Raw genomic sequence first — 15221 nt, forward strand, 5'->3', positions numbered from 1 at the left:
GAACCGCTTGTTGTAGCTCTAGCCAATCGATGAATTGACGACGCTCAAAGCAAATAGCCTCGGACGCTCATTGTAACTATCGAAATAGTCGATTTGCGCTGCTTAGACTAATACTCAATACATTGTTTTACTCCTTTTTGCAATAATAATGTCGTTATTTTCGATGTGCGATGGGCCAATCCTTTTCGAAGTTCCATCATCTTCATAAATACAGAAACCTTGGTACTCATGTTTATTCACAATTAAACCGAAGCTTTCGTACAAGTGTACAGTATCGTATCGTACCAGGAATAAGTACGCAAGAAGACAGTACAATGTGACAATGTGACATACGCTGGTTGATAATGAAATCCTCAGAAACGCTTGAGCAGATATGGCAGGATTCTATATTGTTTACCCTTTTGCAAAAAAATAAGGCCTAAAACGAGCTACTTGGCAGATAAATTACTGCTGTTTAATTTGTCGCAACTCGCAGTTAGACTTGACAAGAAGAATGCGCGGTGAACTCAATCACGATTTGGATTGAATTTTGCTCCAGTCCTTCGCTCCGTCGCAAAAGATCTTGAAACCAGAATTGGGCTTTTAATGTTGCAAGTTATGTATCTGACTAAATTGTATTGATTTAGTGTCGGATTATCATTACGTTTTGAAATTATGAAACGCTATACAATTGTCGCCATGAACTTTCAGATTACTACGAAACTTGTTAATTCTTCCAAACATGCAACCTCATTACTACCCTCACGGCCGTTGCCCAAGTTAGTCGATTGTGGCTATACCATTTCAAATCTGAGTATTTCAAGGAAAGAAAAAACAAGCAGATGTTAATGTGCTTGATGACATTATTTAAAAGAGATGCACCTTTGATTAGAATTAAGCTGACGATAGTATTTACGTACCACAGTTCTGTCGGTCGATGGCCCCACATATCATATATAACCGTCGCGAAAGAAGTGAATTAACGTTAAGACCTGATGTTAACCCGTCCACTTTATCGTTGGTAAGATCTCAAAGGATTATTTGTAAGAATGTGTGTGCAGATGAAGCGATAAAGTTTTCTCACAAACTAAGAGATGATTCATAGAATTGGTGAAATAAGGCATATATTTCGTTCCATTTGTACTTCGAAGCCGTGCTTCCATCTCGCCGTTTCGAGAAAGCCTTGAAATCCTTAAGTCTCATTTACAAGGAAAGCCTCCGGTAACATTTCTCATGTCATTTTTTTGGTAGTGCTTATCTTAAATGCCAATTTTGAAGGGCATATATCGATCCGCAGCCGAGATTCATTCCCCGATTTTCTCTTCAGTGATTCCTCGGCTACGCATTTACCCATGGCTTCGAAACAATTTGCTTTATCTGCAGCTCTAGCTAGTCTCTTCGCGACTAGACTTGCGACTGCTGACGTCTATATCTCGGTAGAGCACGACGCCACTTACTCGCTGTCTGAGTCTTGTGGCGTACCTTGTTCCGGTAGTGGAGCGGAGCCTGCAGGCAATGCTTGTCCCAAAGCTGGCGACGTCGCCACTGCCGACTGTCATTCGCACCTATTATCGTACAATGGTGCAACTTGCGTTGCACCGGTCGATGCCCAGTGCATTTTGATTCACGACAACGTATGGGGTTGTGCATTTTCGAAAATGGGGTACCCTTCTTCTAGCAATATTGAATCCGTCGCAGCATACGATGGAGATAGCACGGGCTGGAGTACTGCTTATGAGATGAATGATTATCCAATGGAGGATACCCCATCCAGTGTCCACTACAACACAGCACTCGATACACCACTTGATGTCAATTGTGATGTTTTGACTGAGACGTCGAGTCACCAAATGGGTGGCGCGATGGACGAAGGAAAATACTATGGCTCGACAGATTCCACGATGGTCGACCATCAAAAGTCCACCAAAAGCGAGTATGAAGACACCAACCACAACAACTTACTGAGGACTGGCTCAACAGATAAGCCCACGGCCGAAATCAAGAAGGACTCACCAACGTATATTCACGATGTCACCGACATGACCAACGGCGACAAGACTTCTACAAAAACTACAGCTGAAGACGATATGATGAACGGCGAATACACCACCGCCACTGCAGTGAAAGAAACTAATGTGCCTCTAGAGGGTAGCGACAGCATGAAAAGTCACACTACTGGTGTGGCTCCACACGTCGAAACAGCAATGACTGGTGAATACCACCATCCTCCGACTGCTGAAGAAGGTAAAAAAATGGCGAGTTACGACACTGGTAAGTCGTCTGGAGAGAAGACTGCTGAATATGCTGCTATAACCGATGGTGGGTATACTACCGACATGACAGGTGGATATACTACCGATACTACAGTGGGAGATAAGAGTATGGAGAGCTACATTCCAAGCGAAAGTGAAACGACACCAAGTGGTAAATATACTTCGGGTGTCGAACATGGCATTACCCCGGTAGCAGTACCAGCTGACCATATGACTTACTCATCAGAGTCATACACGGAGGGCTACAACGGCAACAAACTTAGTCACGAGTATGTGACTCGTATTCCTGAATATGCCGGATCGTACCATGGATCTGAATACGCCTCCAAGAAGAGTACCGACATGCTAACATACCAGCCTCCTTATCACTCACAAGAGGAGACAGCTTATGCTTCTACCGAGAAACCTTGCGATTTGATTGTGCCAGAAGATGAGACTGTCCATCAACCAACATATGAACACACAACGGCGCCATCAACAGTCGAAATGCCCCTCGAACCTGTGATTACTCTTCCCACGGTAACATTAACCCCAGCCGTCCTCCCTACGAACACTTTGTCTCCGGCAACCATAACGTCGCTGTGCTCCGATGGAGGTGTTAATGGTGTTCAAGTAGAAGCTTTGGTACGCTACAACAACCTCGATATCATTTCCACGACGGCAGGCAACCGAGATGAGCAAACGTGGCGCTCGTGTTGTGAGCAGTGCTTGCTGAACCTCGTCTGTGTAACATTTAGTTTTGAAGAACTTGTTTCTGCAAATGTGTGTGTTCTGACGGGCTCTGCGACTGGGAAAACGACAGAGCTTCCGAACTGGCAATCAGGTAACGTCCTGAATGTTCGCGCTCTAGTGAACGTCTAAGCAACAACCATATCTTGAAACCTTTTGCTCTTGTAACGACTGTATAAATCCATGAATTACTTTACTACTTTCCTTACCTTTTCAGTCTTCTTCACTTCAAACCAAGATGAGAACTGCCTGGCCATCTATATGGTTTAACCGTTACGCTGACTGCACATTTTACTTCAAAGAACGATATCTTCCTTTTTCAGAAAATAGGTGGATCTAAATCCATTCTGAACAAGTTCGTCAAACTATACACATGAACAGTCATTTACAAGCACCGAAAGTCTAATCAAGCTCAAACCAACTACATGAGGAAAAGTTTGTGAAGGGTCGACCGTTTGACAAGTTCTCAATGGTGGATTAATATTCCTGCATAATTCCTTAGAAAGAAGTACGATCGGTGAAAGGACATTGTCACTGGCTTTTTTTCCAGCGTTTCGATCGTCTTTCCTACCTGACGACTAGTTAACGGAAATTCCGCAACCATGCGAGGGGTTGGTAAGGAAGGCATCTCAGTGTACAATTTCACTTGGACTTACAAGATGTTACGCCTCGCCACTGCTGCCTCTATCTTCGCTCTTGTGGCCGCAGCTCCCGATCCAAACCCAAACAAAGAGACGAACTTTTCCACAGTTCATTTTGACAACTGGACAAAATCAATCAAATTGAATCCGAGAGTACAGCATATCCCGCTGAATCCAGAAAAGAGTCGACTGCGACCTCCTCCGGCGCATGTTCCCGAAAACTTTTCCATGTTTGTCGGATCTTCCGTCTTTCGAGATGGTTATCGCTGCGGCAAAACTCTATTTACAGCGTTTCAACGTGCGACACACCCTGAACGTCTTCAGTTTGGGATTCTCGAGCAAATCTACGAGGGTGATCCCACTTGCCTAAACGAATACTGCAAGATGGCAGCACTTGAATGGCCAAATGATCCAGAGTGTCGATATGAGAATCAGATCACCATTGACACCCGTGATGCTGCTGAGTCTGCTGGGTGTACAACGGCGCGGCACCTACAGCAAAAGCTGGTAGGAAACCAAGAGTTTTGCTTGCAAGTCGACGGCCACAGCATTTTCACGAACCGATGGGATGAAAATATTCTGGCCGATTGGGTCTCAATTAACAATGAGATGGCCATTTTGACCATGTATCCACACAATACGCACAATAACATGGTCAAGGAGAATGGAGACAATAATGGAATTAACTCAGTCCCCCACTTGTGCAATATCATCAAAGGGGGCAATGGACTTCCCCGTATTAAGGCGGCAAGTTTGATTCGCGACTCATGGATGCCACAGATGGCTGCACTGTGGGGCGGTGGATACTCATTTAGTAAGTGCCATGCCGAGCGAAATGTTTTGATCGATTCACATACGCCTTGGCTTTGGGATGGCGAGGAATTCATGCGTTCAGCCAACTACTGGACGTCCGGGTACGATCTATACTCGCCAAGTATGCTGGGCAACGTCCTTTACCACAACTACTCCCAAAAGCCCGCGAGCTTCTGGGTGTCCCCAATAGATCCTTCGAAAAAAAATCTTGACACGGAAATGAGTCGCAATCGTGTTCGTCTTCGCATCGGAATGCCGTTCAAAGGCGTTGTTGATACATTTGAGCTCAAAAAGTACGAATTTGGTCAAGTGCGCTCCTTTGAAAGCTTTCTTAAGTTTGCCAACGTCTCCTTTGACGGTTGGATGAATGACTCAAATTCGTGCGGGCAATTGCACTGGGTACCATACGAGAATGCAACCACTGTAGAAGACACGGTTGGTCGCGGTTGGAAATTGAACGATGAAAGGGTTGGATTGAACGAAAAAGATACTTTTGAAGCCGTTCGTCTTGGTCAAGATACGAATTTGCAACACACATTAGCTTCGTCAGATGAGGCCGCAGCCAACCAGGCCATATTAGCTCACAAAATGCGTACCAACCTTGGTTTGAAAACTGCTGTAGCTCATGGGACAGGTGATGCTTACAATGGTGATCTGGCTGCGAAGTTGCGACAGGAAATAGCGAGTCCGTTCAAATTAAGCTCGGGAGCTGAAATGTCAACGGGCATTGTGGTTGCCCTTGTGCTTGCATTTGTCTTTGTGACGCTGTCGAATGATGCAAAATCACGCGTGATTCGCAACCAAGTCTGGGTAAAACTAAAAAGCAAATCAAGTCATACGACTGATTGATCTTGGATATTAGAATAAAAAAAACAACTGAGATATTAATTCAGTTCATACGACTTAAGTAGCTTAGTAAATTCGTTGCTTCGCCTTCTAAAAACGTTGAAGTAGTATTGAATATGGTATTATGTATATCAAATATAGAACGAAAGCATAAAGAATCCTTATTATCATGCAGCATGTGATTAATCTATGAGTGCAAACAGTTTTTTGGCAAGGAAAGGTCTGCTCTAGTCTAGATTGCATATATGGCTTAATACGAAAATCAGGCTCGTCCTTACCTGACGTTTTCACAAACGTTTCAACGCGCATTGAAGATCAAACGAGCGCTCGTGAGACGTTGAGAAATTGCTTCTCTGTCTCAAATTCACGACAAGGTTTCCTCATCCTCTGCATATTAGATAACGTTTTCACGAAAAGCTGTCACAGTTGCGAAACGATAGTCTTAGGTAATCAATCGCATAAGCTTTTTGGAAAACTTCGAATCGCGGGCCAAATCTGATCGCTACCTGCCATAATAGGCGAATTACTAGACTTGCCGGATGACAATGCATGCAAGACGAATGATGAGCACACTTTTGTGCAAAACCACGGGCTTCGTACTACTTCACGATGCTACGGCCGTCAACTCCCTGATAACGACAGCTGAGCAACTTATACTATACTCAAGTAGCGACAATAAGCCGATTTCCAAAGGATGCTCGACGAAGATACTTGCCAGCTGCGACGACCATAAAGTGCGACGGTTGATCACAATCATTTTGGAGTTTGACGCCGTAGTTCAAGACAAGTAGGTGTTTGAATTGATGACGCACCTCAACATTGTACTATTGGTACTTTGATCAAATTCATCTAAAAAATTAGACCCATGCTGCCTGAAGAGATTCAATAGTGCAAACACTGGCCGGATATCTGGCCATTTTTGACAGCCTAGTCGATGTGGAACTTTACCGTGTGGCCTGTTCGACCTTGAATATATTACGAGCAAGCTGCGAATGTTGCACGTGATTCTTTTAAGTAACTACTTAACCAAAGTGTTGATTGCACGCCTCTTTTGCCCATACTCCGCGAGAGAACTGGCCAGCTTAGATGGAATCCAGCGTGCAGCCTCCGCCATAGTAATAGACGTTCGCGAGCGTAACAAGTACATTAACCGACTACCTGGACATGAGCTTCTGTTGTATTGTCAGAGATGCAAACCCCCTCCTTCACATGTGGTATTCTTTCGATTCCTGTAAGGAGACACAGCGAAGTCGCAACACTCTAAGATTATCACTTACAAAAAATAGCAGGGTCCACCCCTTCAAAGAAACGAGCTACGTGTTTGGTCTCTTGACTGCTAGGGTCCATATTTTCGTGCATCACCATGCCACACTCGCTGCCTGAGTCTCGCGGCTGCCTTGCTCTAAAGACGGATACCTGGTCCACATTGTTTGTTGGTCCCTGACTGCCTTTGGCACCTACTGTAGTTCAACGATGGCATGTACGTTGCTTTAGTGGATGCTTAATGTCTGCTAACTTTCAACATCTTCTGAAGCTCAGCATTGCAAGGATTAAATACGCTTTCAGGGGCAATATGCATTTCATCACAGCCTACGACAATGAAGTGCGCTCTCAGTGTCAGCTTAGCCACGACATAAAATTGCTTTGCCACTCAATTCTAATCGCGATGTTATGGCAAAATTTACGACCTACAAACAAAAGGATCGATGAAAAGCGACGACAACAATGGCGCCATTATCGTTGACTCTCAACAGTTGGCTAGATATCCCAATGAAGCATAAAGAACGATTCACTATGCCGTTTATAGTTGTATCCACAGTAACTTGAACGGAAAACAAATGTTGACAACGCTATTCGTACAATTCAAGGCAGCAGGCATCCTACATAAAAAATTAAAGATATTTTAGATAAAAATTATAATGTTGAGTGCCGCAAAAGAGATGAGTTGGTATAGAAAGACCTTGTGAGACGCACGCTTTCGAGAGAAAAATGGCGCAGCCATCACAATTTGAATCCAATGATGAGCCAGCTACTGGATTGATCGTGACGAAGCCCATCATCATGCAATCACCAGCTTAAATGTCCATTAGTTATGCTTCTATCGAAAGTTGACCCCGATCGCAGTGCCACAGATCAAGTGGCCTTTACGCTACCACCTGGTCATGTGACTCGAATCACTCCATGACATTGCCTTTGGTTGTGCTACCATCATCGCGTGCATTTATCAACAACTATTGCGCCTGTAACCTGTTACACTGCCTCTATACCAGCAACAGTCATCCCAATCTCGTTCCTTTCTATAGCATTACCATCGGCACAATCGGTCTCTAAACGCTACCACCTGATAACGACACTACCATCGGGAATATTGTTCCTATCGCCTGCTGCCTCAATATCCGCGTAAACTCGTTCCTATTTACGCTATCTGATTGCTCTGTCTCTCTACATTACTACAAGCCAGTAATCATTACTTATTCTATGTCAGTATCTTAAAGTGATGTAAAATTCTGAAATTCTGTTATATTGGGTGCATACCGATAGTCTGCATTGGGACTCGCAGCTATTGGTATTTGTGTTTCTATAGATTTCACCCTATATACAATTCTGTATCAATGATTTATGAGAGTGTCATTATTTGAGCAATGTAAGTTTCTACAGAGGCTAATTCTGAACATTAGCCCCTGATGGATTCGCCTTAAAATATTTTACAAGTAATACAGTTGTTTTTCCATAATACAGATTTGTAGATCAGTATACTGGTTCAGTGCTTATATATTCTTGGGGTACACACAACCATATTTGCCATTTCACCGAAATAATACTTCTATTTCTAACTGGGACGCAGCCATGAAGAACCTACGAATCCTCCTGTCGCTAGGGGCTGTAAGCGCTCAAACCCAAGGCGAGCAAATGTCTACCCTTACGCTTCCGAATAGCCGAGAGACACGTGTGCTGGATCCGAGCGTCCAGCATATTCCACTCGAACCGTATGACAAAAATCTACGTCCGCCACCAGCCAACATTCCATCAAGCTTCGAGATTCATATTGGAACTTCTGTTTTTCGCGACGGAATTCGGTGTGGATATACTTTATTCACAGCATTTAAGCGAGCGAAGTATCCAGAACGTCTTCGTTTTGGTATTGTGGAGCAAATATTGGACAGTGATTTTAAGTGTCTAGACGAGTATTGCAAACTGGCTCTTGTTGAGTGGCCAGATTACTCTCAATGCCGCTATCAAGAGCACGTACAAGTTGATGTACGACCTGCGGCAGAGACTAGAGGATGCACTACAGCTCGTCATCGTCAAAAAAAACTGATTGGTAAGGAAGAATTTTGTCTACAAGTGGATGGACATAGTATCTTTACCAATGGGTGGGATGAAGCTTTGATTACTGAATGGAAACGAATTGACAATGAAATGGCTATTCTTACTGTTTATCCGCATGATCTCCATGATTTTATCAAGGAAAATGGCGACAATAATCCACCACATTGGATCCCACATATGTGTACGACTTATAAAGGTGGCAATGGACTCACGCGACTTGGTGGTGCAAACAATAAGCGTAACGCCAACTTTCCACAATTAGGTGCACTTTGGGGTGGTGGATTGTCGTTTAGTAAATGTCATGCTGAACGGAATGTGCTGGTAGATCCATATACGCCATGGCTTTGGGATGGCGAAGAGTTTCTGCGGTCGATTGATTACTGGACGCACGGCTATGATTTGTACTCACCTAGTAAGTTGGGTAATGTATTGTACCACAATTACACAAAAAAGCCGAATAGTTTCTGGGAGTCCCCGGTAGATCAGAAGGTGAAGGCTTTGGATATGGAACGAACACATAATCGCGTCCGTCTTCGTCTTGGACTGGGATTTATAGGTCAAGTCAATGCCATGGAACTCGATAAGTATGCATTTGGTACTGCACGCACGTTTAAACAGTACTTGCACTTTGCAAATGTGACTCTTACAGGCTTTATGAACGAAACAAATTCATGTAAACAGCTACATTGGGTTCCGTATACAAATTCAACGGAAGTAGAAATAATTGTGGGGAACGGATGGAAAATGATTGCCCCGGCACCCACTCCAGCCCAGCCAGCCGCGGGTGTACAAGGTTCACACAACGTAGATGCACAAGGTCAAGAGGCGCACGAATTGGCCGAATCAGGCGAAGGAGCAGAACATGGAGGTCGGGGAGAAGGAGAGGACTTGGCAACGCTACACACAATGAGCAAGGAATCGAAGGATAGGGAAAGGCTTGCTATACGGCAAGGTAAATCCTCAAACAGAAGACATCCGGGAATTACTGCTGCAGTATGGGGTGTACTCGCTGTTGTTTTGATTGCTCTCTTTGCAGCACTATCGAATGACCGCATAGCGTATGCCATTCGACGAAGTTGCTTTTCAACAGCACCTCATCATAGTCGCGATTGAGATTCGTCCTATGGAATGCTATGGGCTCTTCATCTTTTCATCAGGCAACGATGTAATTTCTTTACCAAGTTACGCGGTTTGTTTGATTGAAAGGTCTTTATTGATACTCTGACGGTGCTTGGATCCTCTTACGCTTATGGTATACTATCAAATTCGACAAAGTAACGTGTTTACTCATCTCGTCCTAGAGTTGGTGATGGTTATTAAAGACTTTAAGTTGTGAGTCGTTAAAGAGTACACGTACTTGTTTTTGCATGTTACACGTTAATGAATCAAATTTTGTAGAAGATTTAAGCTGCACGTAGGATTCTGCACTGCCGCTCGAAAACTTGCTAAATTGTCACTCACACCAAGTGAGCACTCCCAGGTTTATCGAGAATCTAATCAACAATAGTGTGGGCTTCATTACCTTCCACTTCCCTTGGTAAATTGAAAGGAACGAAAGAGTCCGTTGAAGTGTGACATGCCCACGGTTGCAACACTTCATTTTGCTTCCAAGGGATCACAGGATGTATCTGGCTTTGACTTTTCTCTGTTGGTGATGCTACACCATCCTCTGGGTGGACCTGCTGGAACTGTCTTTTCATTGCACTCTTCTCCACAAGTTTTCGACTAGCATAATGAAACTGATTCGTTGCCATCGCAAACAATTGAGGGCTTATTGGAGCTTGTATATGTATGTCCGCTTTTGTAGTGAACTTGGCTGACTTATACTTTGCCGATTGATCAGCATCAACATTTGCAGCCACAACCCGTCGTTTCTGGTTCGGACTTCGACCTGCATTTGCAAAAGTTGAAATCGGGGGGAGCGTAATTCCAAGCTGACGTTCCAAGGTTGGTTTCATAGGACTAGAATCTTTCAGACTCGTCGTATCAGAAGACCTGAGATATACCGTCGCAATTTGGGCTTGAAAGAGTCGAATTTTCTCGAGTATAAACAACAAAACCTCGTAAAAATCTTCTGATGACAATTCATCTAATGCTGGACGAGTGATCAAAACATTGCGTCCGAAAGCTTCCATTGTCGTAATACTTGGTGCGAGCTGAATTAGTTCTTCAACACGTTTATTCGCTTCAAAGTTCACAGAAATGTTTTTGTCCTGTATTAGTTTAAACTGTGGACTAGTATTTCCACCTCGGATCTCGGTAACTTCATCTAACAAGCGATAGAGAAATTCAACAACTTCGTCCTGTTGCGCCAATACATATTGCCGCTCGCTTTGAAAGACACGAAGCCATCCAAGTGCACGTTCCAGCTTCTGTTCAAGCTCAACATTCGTTTTGTCCTCTCTACTTCTTGCTAAGCTTGAATTTTCCGAATGGACAAGCGTCACATTCGTTTCAAAAGGTTTGATCCCCGTTTCTAACTTTATGATGGGATTCCACTCTGGTGAATTCGACTGCTGTAATTTCGCGAGAATTTTCTGGTAGTAAAAATGTTTCTTTGCCATTCGAGCCTCATTGGCCTCCAACACTCTTTTCTCAATTCGTAGCTTTGTCACCTGCTGTTGCGCTTCATCAAGTCGAGCAAGCACTTTCTCCGTTTCTTGACTTTGGAATGCTAGCTCTTGAGTAAGATGCTCAATTTCGAGTAAACTACGATGTGTAGTGCATACCACCTGATCATTCGTGTGTTCCGTGATTTCTTGCTTAGCAACACTTATTGGACTTGAAAGCTCTTGTTTGCTACGAGCTTTCTCAAGTGAATTAGCCCGTTCTATACTTTGTATTTGAATGTGAAAAGCTACACGTTGAGCGTCGAGCTTGTTCTCTAAAGCGCGAGTATGGGTCTCTAACTCAAACTTTGCCTGTGCAAATTCTTGCACATGTTGTAAATTTTCTTTCAGAGCGACAATCTCCTTTTGAGCTTCGTGAGACTCGGCAAAGTGCTCTTGTTCTGTTTTTTCCTGCATTGCTCGAGCTGTTGTTTCAAACGTTCCCATTTGTTCTTGTGCTTCAGCCAGCGCCACTTCAAGCTCAGCAATTCGAGTCATGTTTTTGTCAAATTGATTCTTAAAATACTGAAACATATCGCTCTGTTCCTGGGTCTGTTTGGTCAATTGATGCTTAAGAGATGCCACCTCCTGTTTAAGCAGCACATTGGCCGCATCTTGACTTTGAAGATGTTCGTTCACCAGCATCATGTCGAAAGCCAACGTGGGGTCCATGTGGCTTACAGCAACCAGCAAAGCTTGGGAAAGAATACGGTACGGAACTACTTCAGCTTTTTCATCAGAGCAACTTTCATCGATTGGAATTGGCGTTGTATGCATCACCTCCACTAGTTTGTCAGCGTCGAAATATCTACAACATGGAATTTAATTGTGAGTCAGCGCTATTTTGAGAATGGAACTGCAATAGTCCACAACCCGTTCCTTTACTGGCTAATTCGTTGAAATTGCCGCATTAGGTGAATAGAATGCGAGATGCTTTGATCTCCATTTGCTGGTAAATTTTGTTTAGTTATCGTAGGTATGTTGGACTTGATATCCGCGTATGTTGATAACCGCGTATGTTCCAAGCCTATTTCGTGGACTTTACATATGAACAATCGTCCATGTCTGTTGTAGTCTGAAATGAAGTAGACAAAAATAATGCAAAGTTGGTACCTCGATTAAAGCAGTATTTCTTTTGCGCACCTCCTGCGCATTTATTATGGCCAAGTATCATACTATTGCTTGTTACATTTCACATAAATTGTTGATGAAGGTGAGTATTTCATCACTTCTAGCATTACCATATAGCGTTTGCTTTGATTGCACATTGACTTATTTGTAGAATTGCAACGACGCCTGAGATTGCGCAGCACATTTTTAAGGAAGAATGCACCGAAGATGACACTAACAATGACTGCAACCAGAAGGAAAAAATGCACTTGAATTTACTGCATCAAATATCTCATTGTTCGATGCTCGCTATCGTAGACGACTTGACAAGCTCCATTTCGTGTTGTGGCTTGATCATTTCGTTGATATTGTCTATGGACGTATCTTCATGTGTCCAGCCATTTGCCAACGAGATCTTCAACTTCAGCAGCATTTAAGTAAGGCATCCGATGGAGTTGCTGACACGATTCCACATTTTTTTGCCCTCTGCAAAGGTCACATCAAAACAGCCTAAATATTGTTTCAATGATCGGATAGTTCCAAACCCGTACTTTTCCAGCTCAAATGTACTCACACAGCCCTCAAATGGCTGACCGACCAGCAACTTGAATCGATTTAGCCGCATTTCACTCTCTTTGGCCTTCATGATGGATGTGAATCTACTGATATCCGCATTTCCGCGAGGCATTTGTTACACGAAAAACCTGCTTCCCACAGCTTGGAGCTGTAGCATCTTGGATTCTAATGCCAGCTGCAAGTGTACTTACGAGTCCTTTCCGTCCTCGTTTCATCATTCACAAATATTATCGACCTAGATTCTTCGGTGGTACATTATCCCCATTCTTTGCCACAAAGTTGGATATAAGTAGTCAGGACTGTCATTTCGTTGCCAATCCCTTTTCATAATATGGTCATTTCTCATCCCACTCACTCAAAAAGATACTCTGGTTATTCAATTCAAGACAAAAGTCTTCATCCTGTATGTTTTTTTGCCGCTGGTGTCTTGCCAGTGTCGGGCTTGTGCGCTTAGTGGTTTTCGACTTGAATTTGGTTACACCTCAAGACCCAGTGGTTATGCTGAAGCACTTTTGTCAGAAAAAATCCCTGGAATGAATAACCACGTCATGTGGACCCAGCCAGATCGTGCTGTGGACAGGCGTGAATTCACCGCAACCAGAATGACATGACGCTCGCGTTGTTGCGTAAAGAACCAGGTAAGAGCGGTATGGCGTATAGAAATTTCACTGGTATGAATAACCACGTCATGTGAACCCATGCTGCGAACTTGCTAGAATTTCTCGCTATGAGATTGACGATGAAATCAGTTCCATTCAGATCTAGTTAGGATTGCTCATATTGCTTGAGAATGAAATTGGCTTGAATGATTTGGTCCGACAAAAGCAGTCTGACGCGCCACGGTGCAATTTTAAATGTAGGCTTGCAGCTCATTCTAAGATCAAAGCACGCTCGTAAAATTTTGTCTGTGAGCGTTTCTTGTCTCTACAGGTCGCAACTCCACGTGTACCCCTTACAATTTATAAGCAATATCTTCCTCGGTCGTTGCTCTCCATTACGGCCTCTCGTATTGTGACCTGGTGAGAATGCCAAGGATTGCATACCTCAATTTATATAAGGAGGTTCGTCATCTCGACAATGTTGTAGCTTTGCACGAGAGTTGTAAAGGCATACTGACCACAGTATTGCTCATTCACGACAGCTGTCGGCGAATTCTCGAACCTGGAACAAGGCCAAACACTTTTCGCGGGAAAAATGCGAGATGCACCGCACGACTTTTTTGCTTACCCAAAAGGTTAAAGATGGCGGCGCGCCAAATCATGTACCAGGGTAGCCATACCAAAGTGGACCCTCCAGCTTCTGGGAGCTCTCGGGGTAAATGTAGCTCCTCCAAAAGAACGCCGACGAAGACGCTTCTAGAACCCGAGCATGGAAGTCAAATCCTCAATTTTGTCTTTGGTCGGTCAGGCTTGCCTGATTCGTTACTATAGCTTCTATAGCTTCTATAGCTTCCACTAATGCGTCCGTGGCCGTATCGGAAAAATACTCTTCTCGCGCACGCTGTCAGCAAATCATCTCCTGTCGGCAAGCGTAAAAATTGCGGTATTTTGTGTGTGATGGAGGGTTTAAGCTAATAATAGCGAACATAAGCCTCCAATACCTCTTAAATTAGGGGAGCGAGTGGATAGATGTTGCCAATTTTTGGATGTCTTGAATGATATTGCGCATACTGAATCGCTAATCAACAAATCGGATCTTAGTCGCCAGTATCCTGTCTTGAACGATGACGAGCCTCATCGAATGAAACAATTAATGCCCAAGTGAAGAACAGAAACAGATCATCTCTGTATGAATCAGGCAGGAGGAGAGAAATGTAGTCGGATCACTTGATTTGGAGGAGTAGTTCTATGAGAAAACAAAGCGCAGACGCCAGGGGACTCCGACGCAGAGGTCTGCTATCCAAATAATTTATCCTCTTTGAGGCGTATCGGAGGTTTGATCGTATTCGATTGAAAATAGTACAAGATCAATGGCGACGTTAAATTCATCAAGCACAACATCTAGAGCAGTAGATTTGAACCGCGCCAGCAGATGAGCGTGAAAGCCCATTTGCTCGGCAGGTCATACCGGTGCAAAGACGTTATGGATGTGTGAGGGTTAATATTGAACGACTGCATGTACAAGGAGATTTTGGCCCTCGAAAATTGCAATGCGCACCACTAGTGCGGTTTCCACTGAATGACACTTCAGCAACTTTGTAGTCCCATTTGCACCGGGCTGGGGCTGTGACGGTCACTGACGAAAAAAGAGGATGCAAAGTGCAGCAGTCCTGCCGTAGTTCTTGCTAAGAGTAAGCTAAGCTAAGATCACCGAGC

General features: G+C 43.8%; 7 protein-coding genes across 7 annotated transcripts; 4 read left to right on the top strand and 3 right to left on the bottom strand.

The window, feature by feature from the left end:
* Positions 1-1331: 1331 nt before the first annotated feature.
* On the top strand, positions 1332-3113 carry PHALS_06525 (Apple-like; the record flags this gene model as incomplete). The annotated part of the gene is made up of 1 exon (XM_024719820.1): positions 1332-3113. The coding sequence occupies one exon, from the start codon at positions 1332-1334 to the stop codon at positions 3111-3113; it is 1782 nt and encodes a 593-aa protein (XP_024585081.1).
* Positions 3114-3640: 527 nt separating this feature from the next.
* Positions 3641-5284, top strand: PHALS_06526 (RxLR-like protein; the record flags this gene model as incomplete). The annotated part of the gene is made up of 1 exon (XM_024719821.1): positions 3641-5284. One exon carries the CDS (start codon positions 3641-3643, stop codon positions 5282-5284), a length of 1644 nt encoding a protein of 547 aa, XP_024585082.1.
* On the top strand, positions 5283-7787 carry PHALS_15170 (uncharacterized protein). The gene has a single exon (XM_036407219.1). The coding sequence runs from the start codon at positions 6786-6788 to the stop codon at positions 7023-7025; it is 240 nt and encodes a 79-aa protein (XP_036263464.1). The 5' UTR covers positions 5283-6785; the 3' UTR covers positions 7026-7787.
* A 404-nt stretch (positions 7788-8191) lies between these two features.
* PHALS_06527 (Glycosyltransferase, GlcNAc) lies at positions 8192-9724 on the top strand (the record flags this gene model as incomplete). Its single annotated transcript, XM_024719824.1, has 2 exons — positions 8192-8873; positions 8937-9724. 2 exons carry the CDS (start codon positions 8192-8194, stop codon positions 9722-9724), a joined length of 1470 nt encoding a protein of 489 aa, XP_024585084.1.
* Positions 9725-9821: 97 nt separating this feature from the next.
* PHALS_06528 (uncharacterized protein) lies at positions 9822-11997 on the bottom strand (the record flags this gene model as incomplete). The annotated part of the gene is made up of 4 exons (XM_024719825.1): positions 9822-9908; positions 9969-10056; positions 10134-10139; positions 10196-11997. 4 exons carry the CDS (start codon positions 11995-11997, stop codon positions 9822-9824), a joined length of 1983 nt encoding a protein of 660 aa, XP_024585085.1.
* Positions 11998-12716: 719 nt separating this feature from the next.
* Positions 12717-13018, bottom strand: PHALS_06529 (uncharacterized protein; the record flags this gene model as incomplete). The annotated part of the gene is made up of 2 exons (XM_024719826.1): positions 12717-12816; positions 12882-13018. 2 exons carry the CDS (start codon positions 13016-13018, stop codon positions 12717-12719), a joined length of 237 nt encoding a protein of 78 aa, XP_024585086.1.
* PHALS_15165 (uncharacterized protein) lies at positions 13019-14545 on the bottom strand. Its single transcript, XM_036407220.1, has one exon. It carries the CDS (start codon positions 13604-13606, stop codon positions 13403-13405), a length of 204 nt encoding a protein of 67 aa, XP_036263465.1. The 5' UTR covers positions 13607-14545; the 3' UTR covers positions 13019-13402.
* Positions 14546-15221: the final 676 nt, after the last annotated feature.

Source organism: Plasmopara halstedii, assembly GCF_900000015.1.
Source record: "Plasmopara halstedii genome assembly, contig: Scaffold_3060, whole genome shotgun sequence".
Classification (NCBI taxonomy): Eukaryota; Oomycota; class Peronosporomycetes; order Peronosporales; family Peronosporaceae; genus Plasmopara; species Plasmopara halstedii.

What these genes read in the sequence shown, in the direction of transcription:
- PHALS_15170 (XM_036407219.1), top strand. Translation starts at nt 6,786, where the DNA reads ATGTCTGCTAACTTTCAACATCTTCTGAAGCTCAGCATTGCAAGGATT.
- PHALS_15165 (XM_036407220.1), bottom strand. Translation starts at nt 13,606, where the DNA reads ATGGGTTCACATGACGTGGTTATTCATACCAGTGAAATTTCTATACGC.